The sequence below is a fragment of the Mustelus asterias genome, chromosome 3 (genome assembly GCF_964213995.1).
Source record: "Mustelus asterias chromosome 3, sMusAst1.hap1.1, whole genome shotgun sequence".
NCBI classification, from domain to species: Eukaryota; Metazoa; Chordata; class Chondrichthyes; order Carcharhiniformes; family Triakidae; genus Mustelus; species Mustelus asterias.
The window spans coordinates 105,862,829-105,890,313 of NC_135803.1; the positions used below are offsets into that span (position 1 = coordinate 105,862,829).

The window sequence follows — 27,485 nt, forward strand, 5'->3', positions numbered from 1 at the left end:
TTTCAGGATTTTCTATTACCAATTTCAGCATCCATAGTATAAAGGAAAAATACTGTGGATGCTGGAATCTGAAACAAAAACAGAAAATGCTGGAATATTTCAGCAGGAATGACAGCATCTGTGGAGAGAGAATTGAGCCAATGTTTTGAATCAGGATGATTCTTCATCAGAGCTCAAATGAAAATTCTGTCGGAGAGAAGAGCAGCACTTCTTCAGGGTAGGCATCTGTGAAAGCCAGCGTTTCGAGTCCGGACTTTCTCCACAGATGCTGTCAGACTTGCTGAGATTTTTCAGCATTTTATGTTTTGTTTGTAGCATCCATAGTATGTTGCTTTTGCACTATAATGCTATAGGCTTTGCTGTCTCCCTCTTACCCAAGACTAGCATGGCAGAGGAAGAAATGAAAACAGAAAATGCTGGAAAATCTCAGCAGGTTTGACAGCATCTGTGGAAAGAGAGCAGAGCCAACGTTAAGTCTGGATGACTCTTCATCAGAGCAGCTGAGAGTTTCCAGCATTTTCTGTTTTTGTTTCAGAATCCATCATCCGCAGTAATTTACTTTCATCTTTGGGGAAGAACTTATTTACTTCCAAATGAAAAGGTTGCTAAAATTTGTTTTGAAGGAAATGGTACTGAAATGATAGTAACTAAGAGCTCTGCATTCCAAACCATTGAGTATCTATTTTTAGGTTTGCGCTTCCTCTTCAAAGGTGTCTGAAAGTCCATAGCTAAATCCAGAAACCAGAAGAACAAAAGTTTGTTTTGAAGTGCTTTTTAAAGCGGGAAGTTAAGAGGCATAATTAAGGTAATCACACTTTAACGAGGTGCAAAGAGCTGATTGAACAGTTTAATCTGCCTGAAATAGCTGACTTCTATTGTGATGGAAAATGGTTATTGTTAATTGCCCAGCAGAGATAGTTGCACACCATAGGCGTGGGCGCAGTTAGTGTTGGGGAATGTGTTCAAGCTCTAGGTTGTTTCACATTTCCTTCCAAGTTCCGACAGCTCCTGTTTGAATACATTGACTGCTGACAACAGCAGTCAATGTATTCAAACAGGTCAATTGAACACAAATAGCATTTTTTTCAAGCAACACATACTCATATGACATAAGGTTATCTTTCACACCTTATGCAGTTTTTTTTTAAACACTGTTCAGCTGGTAACTTGAGCTTTAAATTAAAAATTCATGAACTAGAATGGTGTAATGAAGTTATTTTTCATTTCAGGCTAAAATATCTGCGGCAACAATTTAAATGATCTCTTTCCTTTATTTGAATAAACGAAGAGAAGTTGAATAGAAATTTACTAAATGGCATTTGCAGCATATGAACAGCCTATTCGGCCTGACTGGTACACGCCTTCTTTATGCTTCACTCAAGCTCCTCCCACCCTATCAGCATCACCTTTCTCCTAATTTACTTATTAGGCCTCCTCATAAATGCAGCATGCAAATTGCTTCAACAGCTTCATGTGGTGTTGAGTTCCATATGCCTCCTACTCTCTGATAAAGAAGCTTCACCTGAATTCATTATTGGATTTATTAATGACTACCTTGTATTTATGCACCCCGAGGTTTGGATTAACCTCAAGTGCAAATATTGACTGCAAAATGCAGCTCCATTGTGCCTGGAGTTTCAATGTTTAGAATGCTGCTTTGTATCCAGAATGGTTTCTGAAGCACACACCTCTGGGGTTAACCATGTCAGATACCATTTTGGTAGGACATTAACACGCATGGAGGGAGCATCTATCTAAAGCATGCAGAGTAGGCAGATTGTGACATCAATCAGCATGCTAGTGCTTCCATTTTGAAAACTGCTGCTTCAGCTATTGCCTTCTCTTAACCTTGCACGAGCAGAGCTATTAAAGGCACTTCAACTACTTATAGATTAGTTTATTCTTGCTTTCTGCTGGGTTTTGCTGCAATTATAAAAGTATTTGGTATGTTGTTCCATTTTTATTTAAAGTTGAAGTTTCCAGGAAGTGGTGTTGGGGATGTGCCATAAGACTGTTCTGATTTCAAGCATGCTGCAAAAAACATTTGTTTTTAGATATGAATGCAGTATATATGTTTGTAATGTTTCTGGCTCCTACCCAAGCTTGAACTGGCAATAATTGTAACATCTCCCAGCTTGCCATCCATTGTTTCGTAAGGGAGGTTAATGAGGTTCTTTTGCAAAGAGAGTTGAATACATTTAACTCTCTGGGCCAATTTCCAGTATCCTGGCAGCAGTCATGATGTCTTCATTCTGTGCTATCTGTATTTGGACCACCACTGCAAATCAAAGAGTGGCTACTGGGCGACGAGGGCTATCCTTTGCCTAAGAGCAGCAGGCGGAGTGAACACACAACTCCACGAGGACTATAGGATCCTGATGCACCATGCCACTGACTGCACACACATCACTTTGCAACCATATGTTGCCTCTGTGATGTACTGTGACTGAAAGCGATTCCACTCCCTCGAAGTCCAGCCAGTGTGCAACAATTTGCAACATATCATACAGGCTGATGCCCAGTATCCTGATAACAGTCATAAGGCCTTCATTTTGCAGCAGTTCACAGCGCTATGTTATTTCAGTCATCATAACAAAGGTGGCTTCTGGGTGACAGGAGCATGGAGGTGTCAGGCAAGAACTTGCTCATAGCTTAGTGATTGTCCTTTCCATCATGAAAATGGTAGCAACTCTGGGTGACAGCAGATATCTTTAGACAACATAGCCATGACTCTGGTGCACAACCATGCAATTTGGGAAGCATGTGTATAAAAAAAAACTACACCCACACAAAATCTTTTATGGTATATCATTGGGTGCTTAAACAACAATTCTGCTGCTTGAGTCACTGGAATAGCTCTGCAGAACTCGACAAACCACGTCAAGATTTGTTGTGGCCTACTCCATGCCGCAAAACATTGTCATAATAAGGACACAGTCCTGGCCATCAACAGTACAGCGACAAGCAGAGGAGGAGGAGGAAGAAGAAAGGAGGGGGCAATTAACAAGCTCCTTCTGGCAGGGCCCATTGTGATCCACTCATCCCACCGTGATACCAGTAAATACAACCTTAATTAACCATTCACCAAAAATTCCACAGCTTACCTTCCCTCTGTTACTGACCGTCACTGCTCACTTGGCCACATTGCAGAAATAAAAACAACCCTAAAGTAAACATTTCAGAACAAATTTATAAATCAAGCTATGCCATATTGCTACAAATGTCAAATAAATATCCATTAACATTCCCTTAATGCCAATCCTACTTTGTCTGTCCTAGTATTCCTATGGTGGTGCTTCTTCAGTGGCTGCAGTATGGTTAGTAGAAGGTTGCCTACTTTCAATGATTTCTTTTGACTGCAGATGGCCTTGCAGGATGACCTTGAGCACCTCTCTCCTGAAAGGCCCAGCTTTGAACTGCACCATCTTGGCAGTCTGAGCTCATGGGGTGATAGACAAAATAATGACATTGTCAGGGCCTCCCCGAGTTAGGGCAGTAGGTTCATGCTCGATGGAGCAGCTACTACTTGCCCAGGGTGGTGCAATCCCGGTAATGTGTTGGAGGACAGATTACAAGATGGCTATGATATCTTGCAAGTCCTTTCAACGTGGACATCTGCAGCTGTGATGGCAGCAGTCTGAGCTTGCAAGGCACAAGGATGAGCTTCCATTGCAGCACTCAGACACTGGCTGATATCTGCTTCTGCTGCAAAGGAAGCAGGGATATTGGCAATCATATGCTATATGGTGGTTCGGTCCACAAGTGTACTAACAAAGTTGCTACCATTTAAATGCTGGAAAGGACAATCACCAAGCTATGCACAAGTTCTTGTCTGACACCTCCATGCTCCTTCACAGCGACCACAGGCCTTCTGGCAGGCCTGCCAATACACCAATCATTTATTGTGCATATCCAATAGCCTGCTTCTCTTGTCCACCCAAACAAAATCCCCTGCAGCAAATCCTGTGTGACCACACTCTCCAGAAAGCCGGCACCTGTGTTACCCTCACCCCCTGCCAACTCAGACATGCCATGTGACTCACATGCAGAAACTGCAGCTAAGCGAGCCTCTGATTCATGCACAGTGCCAGTATCTAAGCTGGTGGTTGTAAGTGTTTTAGAGAGCGTTTCTTCATTATCCTAATCTTTTTGCACTTCCAGTAGTGCCTGGTCATACTGCAATTCTTAAGATCTTAAAAGGGGAAAAGCAGAAGGGTAGGGCTGCGGTGAAGGGGTGGGGAAGCAGGAAGTGCATGCTTACAACATTTTCAGTTTTCTAACCAGAAGACATTGTAGGGTGAGTGGGAGATGGGAGGACTTGCAATTAGTTCCAACATCCAGCTGGTGACACCTTGCCATGCAAGTGACAGGCAAGTGTGTCAGTGCAGCGCAATGTCTTTGTGTATGTGGCATAACTGGTTGAATGTGCAGGTTGTTGAGGTAAGGGGTTTAAAGCAATGGCAACTGTGTGAGGAAAAGGTGAAGCTATGATGAATCCTGTCTTATAGAGACAGTTGGTTGGTCAATGATGAGGTTTGGAGTGTTTAGCAGTGTTTGAGGCTAGTGGATAAGATGACATCTCTCCCTCTCTTGCACCATTCTTGGTCCCAGGCCAGAGTCAGTTCTTGAATGGCTTCCAGCACCTGCTCCAGTCAGAATTAAAAGGTGCTGGCTGGATTTAAGTAGAGCTAACCTCTTACAATTTTGCACCCTATGCTAAGAGTGCTATTCAGTGCCTGCACACTGCAATCATTTACATTAGTAGGCAGTAGGAAGTTGGCACCTGTTTTAAGAGTTATTGAATTTTGCGGCTGTCTTCTTCGAGGATGCTTTTATTAGAACTCATTTATTTCTTGTGCAATTGTAGGAATATGTAATTATACTAGTCAACATGGATTGACAGGCCACAAGGGGAACCATGTGAAAAATACTGCAAGCAGATCATTATCATCAATTATCTCAGGGTTAAGAGCAGGATGGGGGAAAGAAAGCCGTCATGTTTCTAAAATAAAGTCTCTAGCATTGGAGGAGGGAAAAATTATGCATATAAATGGGACATTGTTAATGCTTTCAGAAACATTCCAAACACACAGGGACGGATTTTAACTTGCAAGAGTGTGTGGGTTTGGGAGTGGGTGGGTGAGTTCAAAGTGTGAAAGTTGTCAGCAAACCAGGAAATCGGCATCGATCTCGCCGACTGTTTCCCAAGCTTCCTCGAACTTGCCAATGAATGCAATGAGAGAACACGGCAGCAACTGAGGTTGATGATGATGTGACAGGGAAATATGCTAATCACTACTGAAGCCCTGCTGTTGTTTCCTTGCCTGATTTTGTGAAAGACATGGTTCACAGTACCAGTGTTGAGAGGTTAATTTTACAATTTTGAATGTTACTTGCACATCAGATCTCCTCTTTGGAACTGTGATCTATTATTCAGTATGGGTGCCAGTAATACAGATTGCTTGGATTAGTGATGATGTAGGAGCATTTGGAGTGGGATGGATTGGATTAGAGATGGTGCAGGAGCATTCAGAGTGGGGTCAGTTGGATTGGAGATGGTGCAGGAGCATTTGGAGAGGGATGGATTGGATTGTAGCTGGTGCAGGAGCATTCAGAGTGGGATGGATTGGATTACAGATGGTGCAGGAGCATTCAGAGTGGGATGGATTGGATTAGAGATGGTGCAGGAGCATTTGGAGTGGCACTGGCTGGGCCAGCATTTATTGCCCATCCCTAATTTTCCATGAGCTATGTGGTTTGTTGGGCTTTGCACTCAGTAAGCTTGTACAAACAAGCAAGGTTGTAATGACCAGATAATCAGCTTTTGTGATGTTGACTGAGGGATAAATATGGGCCAGGATACCGGGGATAATTACCCTCCTCTGGGATCTCATATATCCAACCAAGCAGATAGCTGGGGCCTCAGTTTAACATCTCTTCTGAATGATGGCACCCCCAATAGTGCAGCAGTCCCTCAGCATCCTAGAGTGTCAGTCTTGAATTTTGTGCTTAAGCTATTGATTTTAACTTTGCATCAATGCTAATTTGAGAGTAAGCCCAGTGTTCACACTTGAGTTAATTTCAAAATGAAGCAGTACGCTTGTCTACTTTCTTTTCACTAAATGCTTCTAGCCAGAGCATATTTCAGGACTCTGGTTGCATTTATGCTCTAACAGTGCTACAAACTCAATCAGGTCATTCTTTGTTGAGCTCTGCAGTACAAGGGAAGGGAGCAGGAAAATGGCAGCTTGCATGGAAGCTCAGATTAGAGAGAGAGAGAGAGTCAGGGGTGGGGGGGTTTGGGAGGTGTGTGGAGTGTGGTTGACAGCATCAATGAATGGAAGAAAGGCCCAGGTGTGGGTGGGTGGAGTTTTGGTTGGGACAGTGAAGGAAGTTGAAAATCTCACGGCTCTTCAGTCACATGGATGAAATCCATGGACACATGCTCTTATCTCGCTGCTTGCCTTTTTTGTGCCGTTTAATTGCTGGAATACCTATGGGTCGCATATACCCAATATTCCTGCAACTGCGGGATGTACTATAGGCCCCCAAATAATTGGTGGGAAATTGAGGAGCAAATATGTAAGGAGATTACAGATAGCTCCAAGAAAAATAGGGTGGAAATAGTTGGAGATTTTAACTTTCCCAACATTGACTGGGACAGCCATAGTATTAGAGGGTTGAATGGAGAGAAATTTGTTGAGTGTATTCAGGAGGAATTTCTCATTCAATATATGGATGGCCCGACTAGAGAGGGGGCAAAACTTGACCTCCTCTTGGGATATAAGGGAGGGCAAATGACAGAAGTGTTTGGGACCAGTGACCATAATTCTATTAGTTTTAAGATAGCTATGGAGAATGATAGGTCTAGCCCAAAAGTTAAAATTCTAAATTGGGGCAAGGCCAATTTTGATGGTATCAGGCAGGAACTTTCAAAAGTTAATTGGGGGAGTCTGTGGGAAGGCAAAAGGACATCTGGTAAGTGTGTTAACCAGGGTTCAGGGTAAACACATTCCTCTTAGAGTGAAGGGCAAGGCTGGCAGAAGTAGGGAACCCTGGATAACTCGGGATATTGAGGCCCTGGTCAAGAAGAAGAAAGAGGCACATGACATGCATAGGCAGCTGGGATCTCTTGAAGAGTATAGGGGGTGTACGAGTAGAGTTAAGAGAGAAATCAGGAGGGCAAAAAGGGGACACGAGATTGTTTTGGTAGATAAGGCAAAGGAGAATCCAAAGAGCTTCTACAAATACATAAAGGCCAAAAGAGTAACAAGGGAGAGAATAGGGCCTCTTAAGGATCAACAAGATCATCTACGTGCGGATCCACAAGAGATGGGTGAGATCCTAAATGAATATTTATCAGTATTTACTATTGAAAAAAGCATGGATGTTAGGGAACTTGGGGAAATAAATAGTGATATCTTGAGGAGTGTACATATTATAGAGGAGGTGGTGCTGGAGGTCTTAAAGCGCATCAAGGGATGAAGTGTATCCCAGGACATTGTGGGAGGCTAGGGAGGAAATTGCGGGTCCCCTAGCCAAGATATTTGAATCACTGATAGTCACGGGTGAAGTGCCTGAAGATTGGAGAGTGGCAAATGTTGTGCCTTTGTTTAAAAAGGACTACAGGGAAAAGCCTGGGAACTACAGGCCAGCGAGCCTCATATCTGTGGTGGGTAAGTTGTTGGAAGGTATTTTGAAAGACAGGATCTACAGGCATTTAGAGATGCAAGGACTGATTAGAGACAGTCAGCATGGCTTTGAGAGTGGAAAATCATGTCTCACAAATTTAATTGAGTTTTTGAAGGGGTAACCAAGAAGGTAGATGAGGGCAGTGCAGTTGATGTTGTCTACATGGACTTTAGTAAGGCCTTTGACAAGGTACCACATGGTAGGTTGTGGCATAAGGTTAAATCTCACGGGATCCAGGGTGAGGTATCTAAATGGATACAAAATTGGCTTCTTGACAGAAGCCAGAGGGTGGTTGTAGAGGGTTGTTTTTCAAACTGGAGCCCTGTGACCAGCGGTGTGCCTCAGGGATCAGTGCTGGGTCCACTGTTTGTCATTTATATTAATGATTTGAATGAGAATATAGGAGGCATGGTTAGTAAGTTTGCAGATGACACTAAATTGGTGGCATAGTGGACAGTGAAGAAAGTTATCTCCAACTGCAACGTGATCTTGATCAATTGGGCCAGTGGGCTGACGAATGGCAGATGGAGTTTAATTTAGACAAATGCGAGGTGATGCATTTTGGTAGATTGAACCAGGGCAGGACTTACTCAGTTAATGGTAGGGCATGGGGAGAGTTACAGAACAAAGAGATCTAGGGGTACATGTTCATAGCTCCTTGAAAGTGGAGTCACAGGTGAACAAGAAGGCATTCGGCATGCTTGGTTTCATCGGTCAGAACATTGAATACAGCAGTTCGGACGTCTTGTTGAAGTTGTACAAGACATTGGTAAGGCCACACTTGGAATACTGTGTGCAGTTCTGGTCACCCTATTATAGAAAGGATGTTATTAAACTAGAAAGAGTGCAGAAAAGATTTACTAGGATGCTACCAGGACTTGATGGATTGAGTAATAAGGAGAGGCTGGATAGATTGGGACTTTTTTTTTCTGGAGCACAGGAGGCTGAGGGGTGATCTTATTGAGGTCTATAAAATAATGAGGGGCACAGATCAGTTAGATAGTCAATATCTTTTCCCAAAGGTAGGGGAGACTAAAACTAAAGGGCATAGGTTTAAGGTGAGAGGGGAGAGATACAAAAGTGTCCAGAGGGGTAATTTCTTCACACAGAGGTTGGTGAGTGTCTGGAACAAGCTGCCAGTGGTAGTAGTAGAGGCGGGTACAATTTTGTCTTTTAAAAAACATTTAGATAGTTACATGAGTAAGATGGGTATAGAAGGATATGGGCCAAATGCGAGCAACTGGAATTAGCTTAGGTGTTTAAAAAAAGGGCAGCATGGACAAGTTGGGCCGAAGGGCCTGTTTCTGTGCTGTAAACCTCTATGGCTCTATGCGGGAACAGGAGGAAAGGATGCACCAAAGGTGGGCACGCTGGTAAACAACAAAGGTTGTAATGCCAGTAGCAGTAGAGAAGGAGGCTTGTTTGAATGGAGCTATCCAGGGAAGGCATTGTAGGATACGGGGACCAGGGAAGGCATTGTAGGATACGGGGACTGATGTTTGGTATGGAAGTTGTGGTCAATGATGCAAAGCCTCCCTTTTTGACGGAGGGATTCTTTTGTCACCTGCCAGAAGCTGCAGCATTGTTAGCTGATGGCAGACTTCACCAATGAAAAGTTTTCCCCGCCATGTAATTCTGATTCTGTGCATCCCGCTGGCACTTAGATTTTTTATTAGATTTGCTCTGGGAAAATGCAAACAGCAATAGAGCGGTCGTGGTGCACTGTTGAAAATGACATACCACAGTTAAAATTCCACCCATAATTCCCAGTAATGGTAGATGGATAGTAGTCAAGGAGCTTGATTTTTTTTAAGCTTCCCTGACTCAGGATGTCAACTGAGATTCCTGATGGTTACTATACTATGTATATATACGCATACACAATACTATGTACTGTATATGTAACTGATTGATTTCTTACTTATTTGACAATTTCAGTTATCTATCCATTGTTATTTTATTTGCTGCCATGCATTAAGGGAGGCATTCTGTGACATTTTACAGTTTGTATGATTTTGTCTCTGGCTTGGGATCCACATTCTTCCCACCTTATATAAAAGTAAAAATAAGAGAAGAAAGAATAAGGAAGTTGTAAAACATTAATAAAAATGAAAAAGAGCAAAATATTAATTAAACTGCCTTTGCAGTAGTGTACACAACGTCCAAACTAAAACTGGGAAATTGGGAGGCAATAATCAACAGCAAGGAATGATACCACCAGGAATAATTAAACATAGCTACATGAAGGGCTGGACTAGAAACTAAAATATTGTCACTTATGTCATAATCATAAAGGATAGGGAAGGAAGATGGTGTGCAGATTAGGTGGATTGTCCATGCTAAATTGTCCCTTCGTGTCAGGGGATTGGCAGGGTAAATACCTGGGGTTACAGGGATAGGGCATGGGTGGGATTGTTGTCGGTGCAGGCTCAATGGATTGAATGGCCTCCTCCTGCAATCTAGGGATTCTATGATTGGATTGTTGTGTTAATTAGAGATAACAATGACAGCAGAAGAGTTTTTTCTATTCATTCATGGGATGTGGGCATTGCTGGCTGGGCCAGCACTTGTTGCCCATCCCTAATTGCCCCAGAACTGTGTAGCTTGCTAGGCCTTTTCAGAGGGGCATTTAAGAGTCAACCACATTGTTGTGGGTCTGGAGTTACATGTAGGCCAGACCAGGTAAAGATAGCAGATATCCTTCCCTAAAGGACATTAGTGAACCACTTGGATTACATAACCATCAGAGGATTAGAAGCAAAATTAATGATTTATTTTATCTATTCATGCCGTGTGGGCATCGTTAGCAAAGCCAAAATTTACTGCCCATCCCTAGTTGCCCTTAAGAAGTGGCAGTGAGCCATCATCCTGAAATGCTGCAGTCCTTATGGTCCAAGTACACAAACAATATTGTTAAGTCAGGATTTCCAAGATTTTGACCCAGCGAAGATGGTGAAATAGTGTTATATTTCTAAGTCAGGATGATGTGAAACTTGGAAGAGAACTTGCAGGTGATAGTATTCTCATATGCCTACTTGCTCTTCTTGGTGGTAGAGCTCATTGATTTAGAAACTGCCTAAAAAGCCTTGGTGAATTGCTGAGATGCAACCTTGGATGATATACACTGCTGCTATGGTATGTTGGTAATAGATGGATTGAATGTTTACTCTGGTGGAAGGGTAACAATCAAGCAGACTATTTTGTCCTAAATGGTAGTCGGGTTTCTCGAGTGCTGCTGGAACTGATGTCATCCAGTCAAGTGGAGAATACTCCTATCACACTCTGGACTTGTGCCTTGTAGATGGTGGACAAGAGCTGAGGAGTCAGAGGTGAGTTAGGCGATGCCGAATACCCAGCTTCTGATCTGCTCTTGTATCTACATTTCTATATGGCTGGTCCAGTTATGTTTCTGGTTAATGGTAACCCCAGGATCCTGAGGGTAGGAAATCAGTGACAGTAATGGCACTGAATATCAAGAGGTGGTGATTAGACTCTCTCTTGTTGGGGGTGGTCACTGCCTGGCACCTGTGTGCCACTTTATCAGGTAGATTTCAGCATTGAAGCTGTACTAGAATAGCTTTGCTAGAATGTGCCTAGTTTTGGAGCGTAGGTCTTCAGCACTATGTCAGAGTCCATAGCTTTTGCTGTATCCTGTGCGCTCAGAGGTTTCTCTCTTTCATGAGGGGGCAAATCAAATTGGCTGAAGACTGGCAGGTGGAGGCCAAGTTAGATTATAGCCTGCATTATTGAGTTTTATCTTTTTCTCACCTCTTTTGGTTGATGTTGCTTACCATTATTTCAGTCCTTTGCTTGAATTTCTTTCCCTGAAGTGAATTCTGTGGAATTCCTGATTCAGGGGGGGCTAATCACTCTGAGAGGGTAACAAAGCTTTAGCTTGAATCTCAATTACAACACCTAATAAGTGACCATAATTATCTGGGGATGGTTGTGTATCACACTGAAATATCACAAAGAACACTGAATTTAACAAGCTTCACAAGATTTCAAAAGGTGGAGGCTTTCTTTTTAAGCAGGGAAATCTAGCAGCATTTATATGCAAGGAAGTGTCATGCATTTGAAGAATATAGCTCTCCTGCAGTCAAGAGAACTCAACGTGGGTTAATAATTGGAACTTTTCTGTTCATTGCAGTGAATTGGGTCAAAAGTGGCCAGTACCATTAAAATGGACTCAGGGCCCATTTTTTACATTAAAATGAAAAATTAGATAATTCAAGAATAGCTTAAACACAAAACTGTTAGTAGATAGACGGCATTCACCAACATTTCAGAACATGGGTTCATAACCTACTATAGATAAGCGACACTTAGAAACATGATAATTTTGTCAAGAAAATAACTTACTTCTACCATATAAATTTGATGCACTTATTATCAATTGCAAATTTTAAGTCACCCTTTGGTCTAGAAAGCAGAAAGACCAATGTTGGACATGGAGTAATTCATTAAAATTGTTGAGATAGACTTACCAACGATCAGGTTATCAAACTAAGAAATACCCGGCCTTTACTCAGTGTCTTTCTCGGACAGCACAGCCAATATCAAGAACTTTGTATACACAGCATTAGGCATAATTTCAACCACATATCCTCTGTAGCATAGAACAGTTGAACACTAATCTATCATTTCATAAAACTATCACTGCAGTGGTTTTTTGTGAGTCAATTGAGGTCTTTCTTAATTTCAGAACCAAAACTGAATCTTGAGTTCTGGTCGCTCGTTAACAGCAAGGATCAACCATTACTTAGAACTTCCAATCAATTATTTTGAAAAGCAGCAGAATTCCACTTGTAACTGTTGATATTAACATTTGACTTCATAACTATTAACAATTCCCTTGTGATATCAATGAGAAAAAAACCAAGGAAGTTAAGTGAAAAGCATTCTGCATGGATGCTGTAATATGAAACATGGTCTTTCTTACATTCAACATTGCTGAATGTTGCAAGCCAATTCAATAATGGTATATCCCTGGTGCCTTCAATATGTGGCCTGCAAGCTGTAGCCACCTGACCCAACCTGAGACACATTCAAATTAATGGAAAAAAATTGTTAAGCTTTATAGCCTGGCAGTTACTGCAGGCAACATTTTCCATTATTCTACAGATTCTGTATGCTTGTATTGAATTCCTTTATCTGCTATTATAGCAGAGACATAATGGCCGGAATTCCCTGATGCCAAACGTTCCGCCACCGCAGCCAACGAGAATTTAGTGTTCAGCCAAATCTCCATTCACTACAGCAGGACCAGAGAATCCCAACAACGGGCAAAGTTGGAGAATTCAGGCAAAAATTCAGGTAAAAATTTATAGATTAAAATAACAAAGGAATTTGGCATATGCATGCAAAGAGTTTACATGAAAACATTATTTACTGTATATTCCAGGCTCTCCTATGCCACCCAAGATATTCCTTCATGGTTTACAAAGCCCAAATGTTTAGGCATTTCAGGTATACTGAATATTGTGATCAAAAACACACCCAGTCAGAATGGATATTCTGTTTGCTGAATATATATTTAGTAACGTTGGATTTCTGTGCCCCCAGACTTTCTTGTACTACCTCAATTCATGCTGTTTCATACCTGACTGCCATGCAGGGCCTGTTGATGATGATGCGCAAAAAATCTGGATTTTCCGGAATCGTCTGAAGTTGGGCTGACAGGCTTAGGGTCAGACATGGAGCGTTGCATCACTTTGATTGGCCGAGGCAGACTTTGCTGCCGCTTCGGTGACTCAGTGGTGAAATGCTTTTGTGGAGTAACATGAGCCTTGTTCAACTTTTCACACGAAGTGAAAGATGAGTCTAACAGCCGATGGGGGGAGAGTGGTGAGACAGGAGAATATAGAACCTGAGGAGACTTAGGAGGTGGACGGATCATTTGAGGCAAAGGCTCAGGTGGGAGGTGACACTGATATCCTATTTCCAAAGGATCTGGTTTCTTTTTCTCAACTTTTGGGACAATCATAATTCCTTGCTGTCTGGTATTGGTCTGATCCAGTGGACCAGATGTTACAATCTGTATGTTAGTAGAGTAGGGGTTAATGGTGGTTGGAATTGCAAACTGAGGGACAACAATGCCTTGTGACTGTGCTTCTGGTTCTGTCTGGCAAGCAAGGCTCTCTCCTTTATAGGTTTTCTCAGGAGCAGATATGTATCTTACAATTTCCACTCGTGGGTCAGGTGTGATATGGATGGCAGGTGATACTGGCCCTAGCTCATTTGGATCTGTCTGTACAGAACAATCACTGACTGTTTGTATGGCAATACTGGAGGTTCCCTTTGATGCTTCTCGTTTGTGTTCTGTGCTCGAATCTGAATGTTTTGAGAACCTGGAACGGCGTCTACGAGTAGGCTGTTCCAATTCTTCATTGTCTTCATCATCTGTTTGTACACTGCAATCCACACTTCGCTTGGTTCGTCTCCGACGTGACATGTAATAACATTCTTCACCTTCCTCATCATCAGTCTGTACACTACAGTCTGCTATTTTTTTAACCACATACTGATCGCGTAATGTTGCATCATCTCCCTCATAAGCATCCCTTAGCCTCGGCACTGAGTTTCGTTTCTTGATGCCTCTATTTTCCCAGTGCTCATCAGTTCGAAGAGACAGTTCAGAATTCGATCGTTGTGGTGCTTCTATAAATCCTCTGTGGTGTGGAGATAAATATGTTTCTTGAGCAGTGGTGGTAACAGGGGCACTTTCTATGTATGGTTGGTTCACAGGCCAGTACTGCCCATTCTGAGCTATAGTTCTTTGCATCTCAATTGCCATCTCTGACATAGTGTGTGGATTGATCCTACCAGAAGGATCACAAACTGCAGGGAAATTGACAGTATTTCGGACTTTCTGTTCTTCCAGTTGCTGGTGCAGTTGCTGTTGGAGCTGTTGAATCTGCTCCAGTTGCAGCCTCTGTTGTGCCAACTGCTCTCGTTGTAACACAAGCTGGGCCTGTCTCTCCTCTTGCTGTTGATGTAAAACCTGCTGCTTAATGGTCTGCAGCTCCTGCAGCTCACGTTGCACTATAATTTGCTCACTCTCCCGATGGCGCTGCAGCTCCAGGCGCTGGCGCTCCAATTCTTCCTGCAGTCGCTGGTGCCTCAGCTTCTCCAGCTCCACACGTTCCCGCTCAAGCAGCAGAATATGATCTTGCTGTTGCTTTCGCTGATGCTCTTCCTCTTTTTCTTCCTGTTTTCTTCTACTGGCACTAGTCGATGCAGCTTCACTTTGCTGGACTTCCTGTTGCTTTTGTTGCTGCAGTTGCTGTTGCAATAGTTGCTGCAGTTGCTTTTGTAGCTGCTGCTCTTTCTGCTGTTCAAGTTGTTGCTCTGCCCGCTGCTGTTGCTGAAGTTGTTGCTCTGCCCGCTGCTGTTGCTCTGCCCGCTGCTGTTGCTCTGCCCGCTGCTGTTGCTCTGCCCGCTGCTGTTGCTCTGCCCGCTGCTGTTGCTGAAGTTGTTGCTCTGCCCGCTGCTGTTGCTGAAGTTGCTGTTCTTGCAGCTGTTGTTCTTGCTGCTGTTGCACTTGCTGCTGCTGTTGCACTTGCTGCTGCTGCAGTTCCTGTTGCTGTTGCTGTTCCACTTCCTGCTGTCGCTGCTGTAATTGTTGCTGCTGTTGTTGTAATTGTTGCTGTTGTTGTAATTGTTGCTGCTGCTGCTGTTGCATTTGTTGTTGCTGCTGTTGTTGTAATTGTTGCTGTTGCTGCTGCTGTAGCTGCTGCTGAAGCTGCAATTGTTGTTGGAGTTGTTGCTGGAGTTGTTGCTGTAGCTGTTGCTGCTGTTGCATGAGTCCAATGTCTGCCTGCTGCTTAGATTGATTAGCATCAGGGATGAATTTCTGGGCCACAGGAGCTGAAGGATTTTGTTGAGGAATACCACTTTGCTCCGGCCTCTGCATGGTCTGACTTGGATGCTGATTTGTATTCAGGCCTGCAGTTCTCATGTTACTTATGGGTGCTGCTCCAGGCTTTCCTAGATATATAGGTGCTTCCCCTGCAGAAGTTGTAGCTGTAAATCTATTTGGCGGCATGTAACGGTACAGCCCAGGAGCTGCAATAGGCATCCTCGGTGCAACTAGAGGAAGTCTGGCCAGCCTGGCTAATGGTACAGCAGTGACATTGCCAGGCAAGTAGGGTCTGTAAACACCTCTCAACATTGGACGCAAAATAGAAGCAGGCTGTGTTGTAATAGGGAGAGTGGAAGCAATTGGGGTGTTGATTGTAGAGTAAATCATGCCATCAGGTGCTCTCACAGGAGCAGCTGGGGGATACATGTGCCTTATGGCTCTCATGCGTACAGCTTGTGGCATATTGCCAAAACCATGCACTGCAATACGACGTCGGGAGTCAGATAAAGTTGGATGATACATCATATCTTGCTTTATTGGTGTCATTCCTTGTTGGTTGGACATTACACTGCTTCTTGCAAGTCCACTGCAGTGTGCATTTGGGCCAGCTGGTCCGTATTGCAGGGAATCTGAACTATTTGTATATCGGTTTCCATAATGATCCATGGAATTTAGAGCTGCACACATCCTACTGATTTCTCGAGCAGTGGTTGCACTATAGTGGGCCAAACTAGCCTCCTGAAAATTTGGCAAATCCTCTCGTATGGAGTACGCATAATCAGAATGAATATTAGACATTGAACTATATCTTCTCATTGGTGTGGGTTGGCTGAGGATGTCTGACTGTTGTCTAAGATCAGTGAAGGAACCATACTGCATTCCAAGTCCCCAATCCCTCCCTTGATTGAAAGATAAACTGTAAGAATGTCTCATTGTACTCAGATCTACAGCTGCATCTCCCCCAGGTGGATGATAAAGAGGTTCGTCCTTCATTAAATTGTAATTAATACTAGCTTCTAACAAATTGGAGTCTGACATAGATGAATGTAGCCGCCCAGAAAATACCTGAGGGAATGCTTTGTGCTCTTCATACAAATTAGAACTATCCTTGTAAGTAGCCATTGGCTCTTTATACTGGTACCTGTCAACGGGTTCCTGAGTTCTGTTGTCATAATACTTCTGAGCATTATTCCTGTCGCTCTGCCGTGGTTCAGTCATTGTTTGCTCTGGAGCTTGGGTGCCTGGATTAAATGACCCCGTGCAGCTTCCAGCAAAAGGAAATTTATACACAACATCACAACAAACAGCCCTTTCTGGTTTTGCTCCTGTCAAATCCAAAGCATTTGAAGGAGGAGGATCTTGTTTTATCAGCTTTGTAACTGTGCCAGCTGCTGTGTTATCTAGTTGCACCATGACATTGTGTGCTTTCACTCCAAGTATGCTTGCTGAAGGAGCAGATGGCTTTAATTCCGGCGATGCTTCTTTGTGTACCTGTGAGGTGATAAAACCACTGTCTTGAGGTACTGACCTAGGAATGGCACTCGCACTAATGGCATTACTGACATTGCTCTGATTCACTAAAATGTCCACTTTACGCACTGGAGTCATTTGGTTAGCTAAATTAAATCTAGCAAAATGTGGTTGAATTTGACCAGTAAAGTCTGGTTTTGTTGTGACTGTTGCCATATCAATATTGTTTATACTATCTGTTACAATAGAAGGTTGGACCATTGATTCAAGCTGTTTTGTTTGTGAGAGACAGATTGCTGTTGCAGTGCCATGACCAAGGTCCATAAGATTCTGGAAAGGATCTCCATATATCTTTGGTACTTTGGCTTGGGAAATCAGCATAGATGATGTTATTGTCATGCCCACAGTTGTAGTAGGAGTTGCATTTACATGTGGATGTTCTTGCACATTGAGATTCATGATTAATGGTTGCACAGCAGTGGATTGACGACAAGGAATCTGGTCTGATTCAAGTGAATATTTTCTACTTTCCGTAGCTAAAGATGTCAAATCCATGCCGTGATCTGTTATGATTACAGGAGGTGACTTAGTAGCTGTTCGGAGATCTACTACAGAACTGCACGTCCTTGAAACTTCCACCGTGTTTACATTTGGATTCTGGTATACCAATGATGCTTTGTTTAAAGAGGCATTTTCTAGAGGATGCATACCTTGACCAAGCACAGCAGAAGTTGTGACAACTGATATCTGTCCTCTCTGCATTGGTTGAATCATTGATATTCTATCAGTCTGCGAAGAAGTCTTGGTGTACACTGACTGTAGCTGCATATGCTGTTGTGATGAAACTGTCACTGGTTGAGTCCAACCATGCAGGGTTTGCTGTCGATTCAACCGAGTTGGTGAGGTGCTTGGTGATACAGATGAATTGACAACCAATGGTTGGACTGTGGATGAAATATTTGATGCCAGAGTAATGACCATGAATGTGGAGTCAGGAGAAGATATTTGCCTGGTTAGGCGAGGTGATCTCGTTGAAGTCTGAGTACCTTGAGCCATCATTGTGGAGGGTGATGAGGCCATGGTCACATTGGAAGGTGAAATAACCCTGGTATTCGAAGTCTGTGTTGAAAATTCTGTAGTGGATTTACCACTGGACATTGGACTTGTTGACATGTTAGTTCTGGATACCGCTCTCTGTGAAGATGGCGAAAGAGGCTCCTCGGGGCTGGAGTTTTTGTAAAAGCTCTCAGATGTTTGTGTGGCTGCTCCATCAAGGTTAGATGCCCCATAGGATTCATTGAATTTCTTGCTCCCAGAGACATTACTTTGAGAGCTATATTGTGTTGCGATCCCAGGATCTGAGGGCCTTGCTTGAATGTATCCCATACTTCGATCAATGGGAGTAGATCCTGCAGAAATAGAGGATTGACTTGCTATTGCAGTGGCCACAGTCACAGCTGATCTTTTGTTGTACGTTGTGTAAGAAGCTGTAGCAATATGTGAGGTGTCACCCTTTGTTCCAATAGGTGTTGCAGTCTGGCTTTGGTCCTGCATATCTCGAGTGAAATACTGGGTTACCCTGACATCAGGGATGCCTCTATTGGCGTGTGATGAAATAAAAGACATTGGTGCAGATGATTGGGTGGGACTTGTTCCAGGTGTAAGAAGTGCATCAGTTTGTCTTGCTAGTTCTGTATAAGCACTTTGTGCATCAAGAAGCTTCTTTTCCTGATAAGATCTCTCAAGATTTTGTAATTGGGCGTTTTGTTGCTGCAGGCGGAGCTCAAGTGATGGTGAGCGAGACAATTTGGGAGTCTGTGCAGCAGTCTTCACGGTGTTTTCATATGCTTCAGATTTCTGCAGCTCACTTTGTAAACCTGTCTGAGATAATGAAATTTCATTGTTTGAGTAACCGTAGACATCTGAAGATTGGTATTTGTAATTATTTTGCACGTAATCATCTTGCTGGTAAGCACTGCCATAAGACATATTCTGTGTCGGTTGCTGTGTCTTTAACATTTCGGCTTTCTTCATCATTTCCTCGTATGCTTCTTCTGCACTCTTCAATGGTTTTTGATTCACTGAGGAATTAGTTGATTTTTCAGTTGGAGAATACAAGGACATAAATGATGGGAGGTTGTACTCACTGCCTGATTTGTACAATCTGCAGGTTGTTATTTCAAAACCTTCAGCTTCAGAATCCATTGTTGGTGAATATTCTGAGCAGGATGATCGATGGAGTTCTTCCATTTCAGCAGCTTGGCGCAACTCCTCTGTGGGAGAAGCATCCTCAATGGGAGAAAGGTTGCTTGGTGGTGTTTTGGATCTTTCCCGTCTTCTCTGTGCCCTCAACTCTTCTTTGTCCCTTTTTGCTTTACGTGCTGTGCTTCGAATGCGGTGCTGTTCAACCTCACGCATCTTTTCCTGCTCTCGAAGAAGCTCTTCTTCTTCTCGTAGCTCCTCTTCCTCAGAAGAGTCCTCAATAGTTGGCAACAGGGGGCCGTGTGAACGATGTCTAGCTTTTCTTTGCTGCTTAACTTCTTCAAGTCTGTGTCTTCGACTTGGACTACTGTCGCTGTCTTCTTCCAAAGAAGAGACAGAAGTCGGTGAAGTGCCTGATGAAAAAGTAGGCGTTGAGGGTGGCAATGTAGATGAGTATTCGCCCTTTGATTTTTCATCTGGTGACCCTGTCAAACTTTCCATCTCAAGTTCAGGTTCTCTGTCAATATTGAGATCTGTTTCACTACAAACTTCAACACCTCTGTTGGTGTATGTATTTGTGGTGTTCAAGTCAATAGTCTTGAAGCGGCGTAGGCCAGCTGGTTCGCCCACCGAGTCCTCTTCCCCTTGAATTATAGATTCTCTGTATGCATCATCGTGTTCCTTCTGTTCTTGCCATGACTGACTTTCATCCTGTCCATAATTTTCCAGTGTAGTATCTTCATAGTTGCTAATTGTACCAGGATCCAGTTGTTGTTTTGGAGGGCTTTGTTTGTTGGACTCTGAATTATGTTTCTGACTCTTCTTTGTGCTAATGCGTTTAGCACGACGATTCAAATCCTCAGCTTCCAGAGAGATGTTATCCTCTTCTGCACTCATTTCTAAGAGTTGCCTTCGCATAAATTCTTCATCTGTTAATTTTGCATCCACTTGTACATTCATAGCATTGGGAGGTGATATTACACTTTCACGACTGACTTCGACGTAGTCATGCCGCAATTTCCTGCCAAATTCATCCAGTGACTCAAGACTTTCTCTTCTCTCACTTTGGTCCTCGAATTCAAAAGTATCTTCATCCTCCTCTTGTATATCTTCAAGTTCTTCATCTGAACTATAAGACTCTGGCGTAATTGAAAGCGAGCGTGGTCTATGTCGCTGTCTTTGTTCTTCACTTAAATTCTGAGCAGTCCTTCCTCTTTTAGCTTTATCCTGAACACTTTGGGATTCCAGCAATGGACGTACAGTGCTCTCCAACTTTGTAATCTCTGACGGGCTCTTTGGACTCTGTTGTAGCAGACCAGACTCATTAAGCTTTTGTCCCTCCTGGTGCAGCAAAGTTGTAATCTCGCTCTGTGAGCTAGATATGCCATCAGACGAGTAGCCTGTATCACTTAAGCTTTGTGGGCTGCGTGAGAGCTCCTGAGGGTAGCCTTTATTCAATTCCTGAAAACAACAAAAAAGTTGTCAACAAATGGTCAAAATAATCAGTAATCAGACTTTTGCAATCCACATTCTACTATGTCACCAGAAAAAGCCTGCAAAGCTTTACAGTGCCAGATAGGTCTGTGCCTTTTGTCTAATAACTGAAACTCGACGGGAAATCAACCAGCAAGTATTTGGAACTAAAATAGCATTCAAGTAAAGAACTAACTGGTTTACATGAAAACAATTACAGATTTATAAACAATGTGAGCAACACATTAATGCTGTACAACAGTGAATAATAATATGAATTAAAATTACATCTGTTTTCCAATTACAGGTTAATCAGAATTAGCACATTAAGTAGAAAAGCCTTTTTTTGTCGAAAAAGGGTCTTGTTTGGAGCTCGAAGAGCACATTGCTAATGCGTTATTGATAGCGCAAGCAGGTTGTCATACATTAATCACGTAAACAATGTTTGGTTACTGAAACACTAACTGGCAGTACATGTTTTCCGACTGTAAAAATCCCAGTGCATCTTTTGCTTCCTCCCACAACCTGAGACTTGTCCCTTTCATGCTGTCTTCTGAAATGTGTCTTGCTCTCTGTTTCCTCCCTTTTTTATTCTTTGATCTCTTTCTCTGACTGCTCACAAAAATCCTTCTACCCTTTCTGATATCATGCGGTCTCTTTCTCTGTGTCTTGATTTTTCTGTCCTCATGGTCTGTCACTTTCCTAATCTGTTCCTCTACCCATTCAAACTCAGCCATAGCCCTTGACATCAGACTCTGGAGAGCCAGTGGACCACAGAGGTTGACCCTCAGACAAGGTGCAGCAAGGAGAGTCTGCACAGGAGTAAGGTGCCAGAGTAGAATCAGAAGGGATAAGAAAGGGGTCATAACATCAAAAAAGTGAATTGAAAATTAAAGCTTACATACACAAAAATGAAAATTTGGTGAAGAACAAAATGGTGAAAGGATTTGAGCAATTAGTAGCACAATGACACCAACAGTGGGAGGTTTCCAACAATAGCATCATAATCAGATCCACTTTTACCATTATAAATTTGATAGCTTTTTCCCCACTACAGGTTTTAAAATGTGACGTAAAAACTATCACAACAAGTAGTGCACGCCAGATGTGAGACGATTCAGACTTAATTGATATGGTGGCACTTCTGCCTCACAACGCCAGGGACCCAGGTTTGATTCAGGCCTTGGGTGACTGTCTGTGTGGAGTTTGCATGTTCTCCCCATGTCTGCGTGTTTCCTCCCGGTGCTTCGGTTTCTTCCCACAGTCCAAAGATGTGAAGGTTAGATGGACTGGCCATGCTAAATGCACGGGTTTTACGGGGATAGGGTGGGGGTGCGGGCAGTTCAGACTTGATTGGCTGAAAGGCCACCTTCTGCATTGTAAGAATCTTATGGTTCTATAATTCTGTTCTTAACCTCCAATTTGGACCAAGTTGAATGTAGGTTGCGATATCTACTTGTAGAGGTGGGTGAGCAATTTAATGCTCCTTTCATGGACATGCTAAAAGGAGTACCGGTGATAAATTAATAAAATATTTAAAATATATCTTTATGTGTATGTATGAAGGTTTATTTTAATTGAATTGAACTGGCAAAGGGAGACACTGAAATATACCTAACAATGGAAGTTTATTCCTCAGTTTCAATGTTTAGCTAATTTTGTGAGGCTACTATAAAGATGAGATGTACTTCCAGAACACTAGAAAAATGTCAATAGAAGCTATGCTGAAAGTTTAAACAGTGCTGATCTGACCAAACTTCTTAGCCTTTATTCAGTGCCTCATCTTGTCAGCTTGGATCTTGTTGCCTCCCTTGTGGGGACCTTGAATTTGGTTTTTGGTGCAAGCAAGGAATGAATTTGGGTTTGCCCAGTGCATTCTGAGCATGGGCTTTGTAACTTTAAGGATGGAGCAAAAATCTATTCTTGCAAAATAGCAAAAGTGCATTGGAAAGTATGCAGGGAAGAAGAATTTCAAGAGTAAATAGGATGAGTTGTGAATATAAAATTAGAGCTGAGAATGAAAAAAGGTTGAGGTACAGCATAGCTTCTATAGTGTTCTGGAAGTACATCATCATTATAGTAGCCCCACAAAATTAGCTAGACATTGAAATTGAGCAATATACTGCCATTTTTAGATACTTTTCAAAGCCTCCCTTTGCCAGTTCAATTCAATTAAAATAAACTTTTATACATACATGCAAAGATATATTTTAAATATTTGATTAATTTATCGCAGGTGAAAATCAAATTTAAAACAGAGCTTAAAAATAATTTTTTTATTGAAATGACAATTTTACCTGGCAAGTCAAAGCCATTACAGGAGCTTAAGTTGCATTTGTATATTAGGCAGGCAGTTGGGAGATACCAGAAAGATTAATTTAAAGAACAAACAACTTTTACTTGTCTTTGACTTTTAAAAATTATTTTTGGTAAAATATTTGTAGTGAAGTAATTAAACAAACTATACAACTGCACACACCAGAGATAGATTAAAAGGATCTGACAATGAAATATTGACAGTTGCCAGAAGTTTTTTGAAAAGAACATTTTCGTGCAACTGTAAAATTCAAGCAATAGAAGGCTTAAGTGTCGTGCATGATCATGATCACTGCACTGATGTGAGCAGTGAAGTGAGGAAAAGATTATTTAAATATTGAAGCTTTTTGTCTTGCACTTTTGAGACAAACTCAAGAATGCCAAATTTCAAATGGTCACAATAATTTATATCACAGGAGAAAAGATTGCTAACTGGTTAAGTCAATTCTGATTGGCCGAGGCATTGCCTTGGGGAAAGTAAAGGGGAAATTATAGGTTTACAAAGGTCCTTGGTAATGAAAAATAGTGCATGGCTTGAACATTTTCCTTTTGTTTGCAGAGAATGGGTTCCTGCATATAAACACATGTTACTTCCAGCAAGTGTAAATGAGTGACATTACAAGCTCAACTGGCTATCTTATCTATTAGTTGTTAGTATAGCTAACAGCACACTCAGGACTGTTCAGTAAGTGCTGCTGAATCATTGAATCACTTCTAACAGTCGATGTTTGTTCTTGATTTTGCAAGTGCAGCCTGGTTGAGTATGGTGTGTACTCTGCCTGCTATGAAGGGAGACATGCTATTTGATTTGATCAGCCAATCACTGCGATATACAGCCTACATACCTGGGATCACACCGGCACTGAAATTCGTACATGACTGCCTAACTGTTTGGTAGGCACAATGTCTCTCTGGGCTGATGGTTGCATCTTGTGTGTTCAAATAGCTAGATAAGCTTCAGCAACATTTCTTTCTTTTCAACAGTATTCAAGTTCTGCACCAGCAAGCGACTGAAATGTCTATTGGAGTTTGGATGCTGGTAAGTGAACAAATCCTGAAATTAATTAGCTAGAAGAATGATTAGTGGGAGGGTGCTTGCACTAGCACTAACAGAGGTGGTGCGGTGATTACGATAAACAAAATGACAATTTATTTGGGGGGATTTCAATGTTGTTGGTCTGGATGAACTGATGTCGGTAGATTAAAGACAGGTAAAGAAGATGTGGTTTGATGATATGCTAGAGTGACCAGATGTAGCACCAGAGAATGATACAATCCAACCGTGCAATCACTCCCACACTCGAGAAGATGCAGAGAGTGAAGTGGAAAAAAAAATTAAAATGAAGAACAAAAATTCAGATCTATTGAATAGTTGGTTTGTAAGCGCGGTGAGCTGGATAAAAGTGGTTACAGCAAGAAGTTTAACAACACCAGGTTAAAGTCCAACAGGTTTATTTGGTAGCAAAAGCCACACAAGCTTTCGGAGCTCCAAGCCCCTTCTTCACCTGAAGAAGGGGCTTGGAGCTCCGAAAGCATGTGTGGCTTTTGCTACCAAATAAACCTGTTGGACTTTAACCTGGTGTTGTTAAACTTCTTACTGTGTTTACCCCAGTCCAACGCCGGCATCTCCACATCATAAAAGTGGTTAACCAGCAAGCAAGGGATTAAGACTATTACATGACGAGTAGTGCATGAGACAGTGGAAAATAGTGTTTAGAAAGTCACATCTTAGAAAGTTTAGGAGCTAAATGTTTCAGTGGTTCAGTTAAGATAACAAATAACTGAAGTGTTTGCAAATAATTGATGGATATTGCAGGTTATACTGTCTCTAGACTTGCACTGATTTAGTCATGCATGAAAAAATGGAATTGGGGCACCTTACTGGTGTACAGAAATGTATTTTGTTGGAACACACAACAAACAAAGGCCATATCAACTTAATATGATAATAATTAGCAATTTGAAATCCATTTCAAAAGAAAACAATTCATCAGTGCTATTTATTTAATCAGCATAGCCATCCTTGATTCCTTTAAATGAAAATATTACTTTGGCAGGGAGGGGGCGGCTATATGGACGACATTGTTGTGGAATAAAATATTGGCAGCTTTTTGTATAAGCTGAGTTTAAGGGGGGAGGGGGAGGTGAGTGGAGAGTGGGAGTCTGGAAAGGAGAACATTGAATTAAGAGTCTTGAGGTCAGAAAGTGATGGAAGCAACTCTCAGTGGTGATAGGCTAAGGCACAGGAAGTTATGGAGATGTAAGTAGGCAGTGTTTTGATGGTGAAGATATGGGGTCAGAGTCTCAATTTGGGGTCACATTGGATTCTTAGATTATGAGCAGTCTGATTCAGCCTGAGACTGTGACCAGGATGGAAATGGTATATATGGTAAGTGGAGAAAACTCCAGCTCATCCAAGACTGAGTATTGGATAAGCAGTCTGACAATGGAAGGGTGAAAGAGGAGAGTGGAGTACGAGATACTCATGTCTTTGGATAGTGTAAATGCAATGGAGCAGTTCAAAGAAGGTTTACCAGACTAATAGCTGGAATTGGTCTAATGAGAATAGGGTTGGACAAACTAGTCTTGTATGTGCTGGAGTTTAGAAAAGAAAGAGGTGACTTGATTGAAACATACAAGATCCTGAGGGATCTTGAAGAGTGGATGTGTAGAGGATGTTTCCTCTTGTGGGAGAATCTAGAATTAAGGATCACTGTTTAAAAAAAAGGGTTGACCATTTAAAATGGAGCTGAGTCAAAATATTTTCTCTCAGAAAGTCGTGAGTCAAGATGGTGGAAGCAGACTCTGAATACTTTTAAGGCAGAGGTGGATAGATTCTTGGTAAGCAATAGAGGGTGAAAGGTTCCAGGGGGTAGGTGGGATGCAAATTTGAGGTTGCTATCAGATCAGCCATGATCTTATTAAATGGCGGCGCAACTCGCAACAGTGGATTGCCGACTTCTGCGCCTTGTTTGTATGTGTCACCAAGTGGCAGCATGTGGATGAGGGAAAGGAACAGACCAAAGATATATCCCTGCAAGTTTCCAGAGGCAATGGGGCTGGTGAAGGAAGAGACACCATTGTTAGGTATGTTTTGGTTATGATTGTCTTTATCCATTGAACTTGACTGTGAAGGAGATGTGTTGCAGAAAGGTCATGGTCACAAAGAATGTCATTTGTGACTTTAGTTAGGGTCACTTTAATGTTGTACCAGTGTTAAAATGTAAAAGTACAAAGGTGCTATATGCTGTAGCATGTGGATTGCTCAAATAGGCTGAATGTTTCTTTCATTTAGAGGGTAACTCAGGCATTTTTATATATCAATATTATCAGAGTTCTGGTAAAGCTAAGTTAACTTCTAAGTGATCATCTTTTCAGGGAATTCCAAGTTTGAATCTCTTGATTCAGTTTTCTCTCCACATCTCTCACCATAAGATCCCCTTAAAATCAACTTAAGTATTTTGTTGTCCCTGACAGTATTTGCTTCTTTGGCTTGATAACAATTTTTGTCCAATTACACCTCAAAGTGCTTAGGCTTGATTTTCTAAATTAAAAGCACAATATAAATGAACGTTGTTGGTGTTGTCCTTGTTTGCAATGGAAGGTGATTAATTAATTAATTACTTAACTAATTGTTTTAATGGTGTTTCAGTGCTTCATTGTGATTAAATACCCACACTGTGTTAAGATGTAAGATGTATTGCAAAAAGTCTTGAGGTTGAAATCATCGTTCATTTAAGGATATAGCTCAAGATTTTCAAAGTGGGATACTGTGATGACTTCAGCTAGGCTATTGAGGTTGGCTTGCTAGAGTAAGAAATACCTGATGAGTCTTCCTTTGTGATTTGATTTTTGGTTCGGGCTGTTCCCCCTCCTTTTGGGGAGCTGCCCCTTTTAATTTGTCCCTATGTTAATTTGAGTTTGTCTAATTTATTGGTACCTTAAAAGAGATACCTAATGAGTCTTCACAAAAAGAGGTAAAAAAACACAAAAAGAGGTATCTGATGAGTGTTAATTGATGATTAAATCAGGGAGCCTCATGTTCCCTATTTAAAGTAGGTCAGAATCCCAGTCTGCATTCAGCAGGGAGCAACTGGAGAGCTGGCTGTATACAGATGTATAGTGTAAATAAAGTAACTTGGTGATGGGACTTTCACTTCTGTGGAGTTATTACAGATACATGGGATCATCAGGTTTCTGTCAAGCTGGCATTAAGCATACTGTGCACTGTGAGCAGTTTCTAGAAAATTCTGCATTGATCTATTGGCATGTTATTTCTGTTCCTGTGGTTGATTAAAAAATGTTTCGGCAGTGATACCTCGTTTGGGCATACAAAGATCACCTTTCAGAAGTTAGGATACGAGAGTCCACAGTTGGACAACCAATGCATGGAGAGACGTCTAGGGATTGAATCAATATTTGGAGGAGGTGCTCCAGATTGAATCAGTATTAGCAGGGTGTCAGTATT

General features: G+C 42.0%; 1 protein-coding gene across 1 annotated transcript in view; it reads right to left on the reverse strand.

Annotated features, from left to right (window-relative positions):
- The window catches only part of LOC144491857 (protein bassoon-like), a 517,892-nt gene that overhangs the window by 170,405 nt on the left and 320,002 nt on the right, over positions 1-27,485 (reverse strand). The window contains exon 5 of the mRNA XM_078210147.1: positions 13,295-20,689. Within this exon, the coding sequence (XP_078066273.1) occupies positions 13,295-20,689 (7,395 nt within the window). The remainder of the gene's footprint in view (positions 1-13,294; positions 20,690-27,485) is intronic.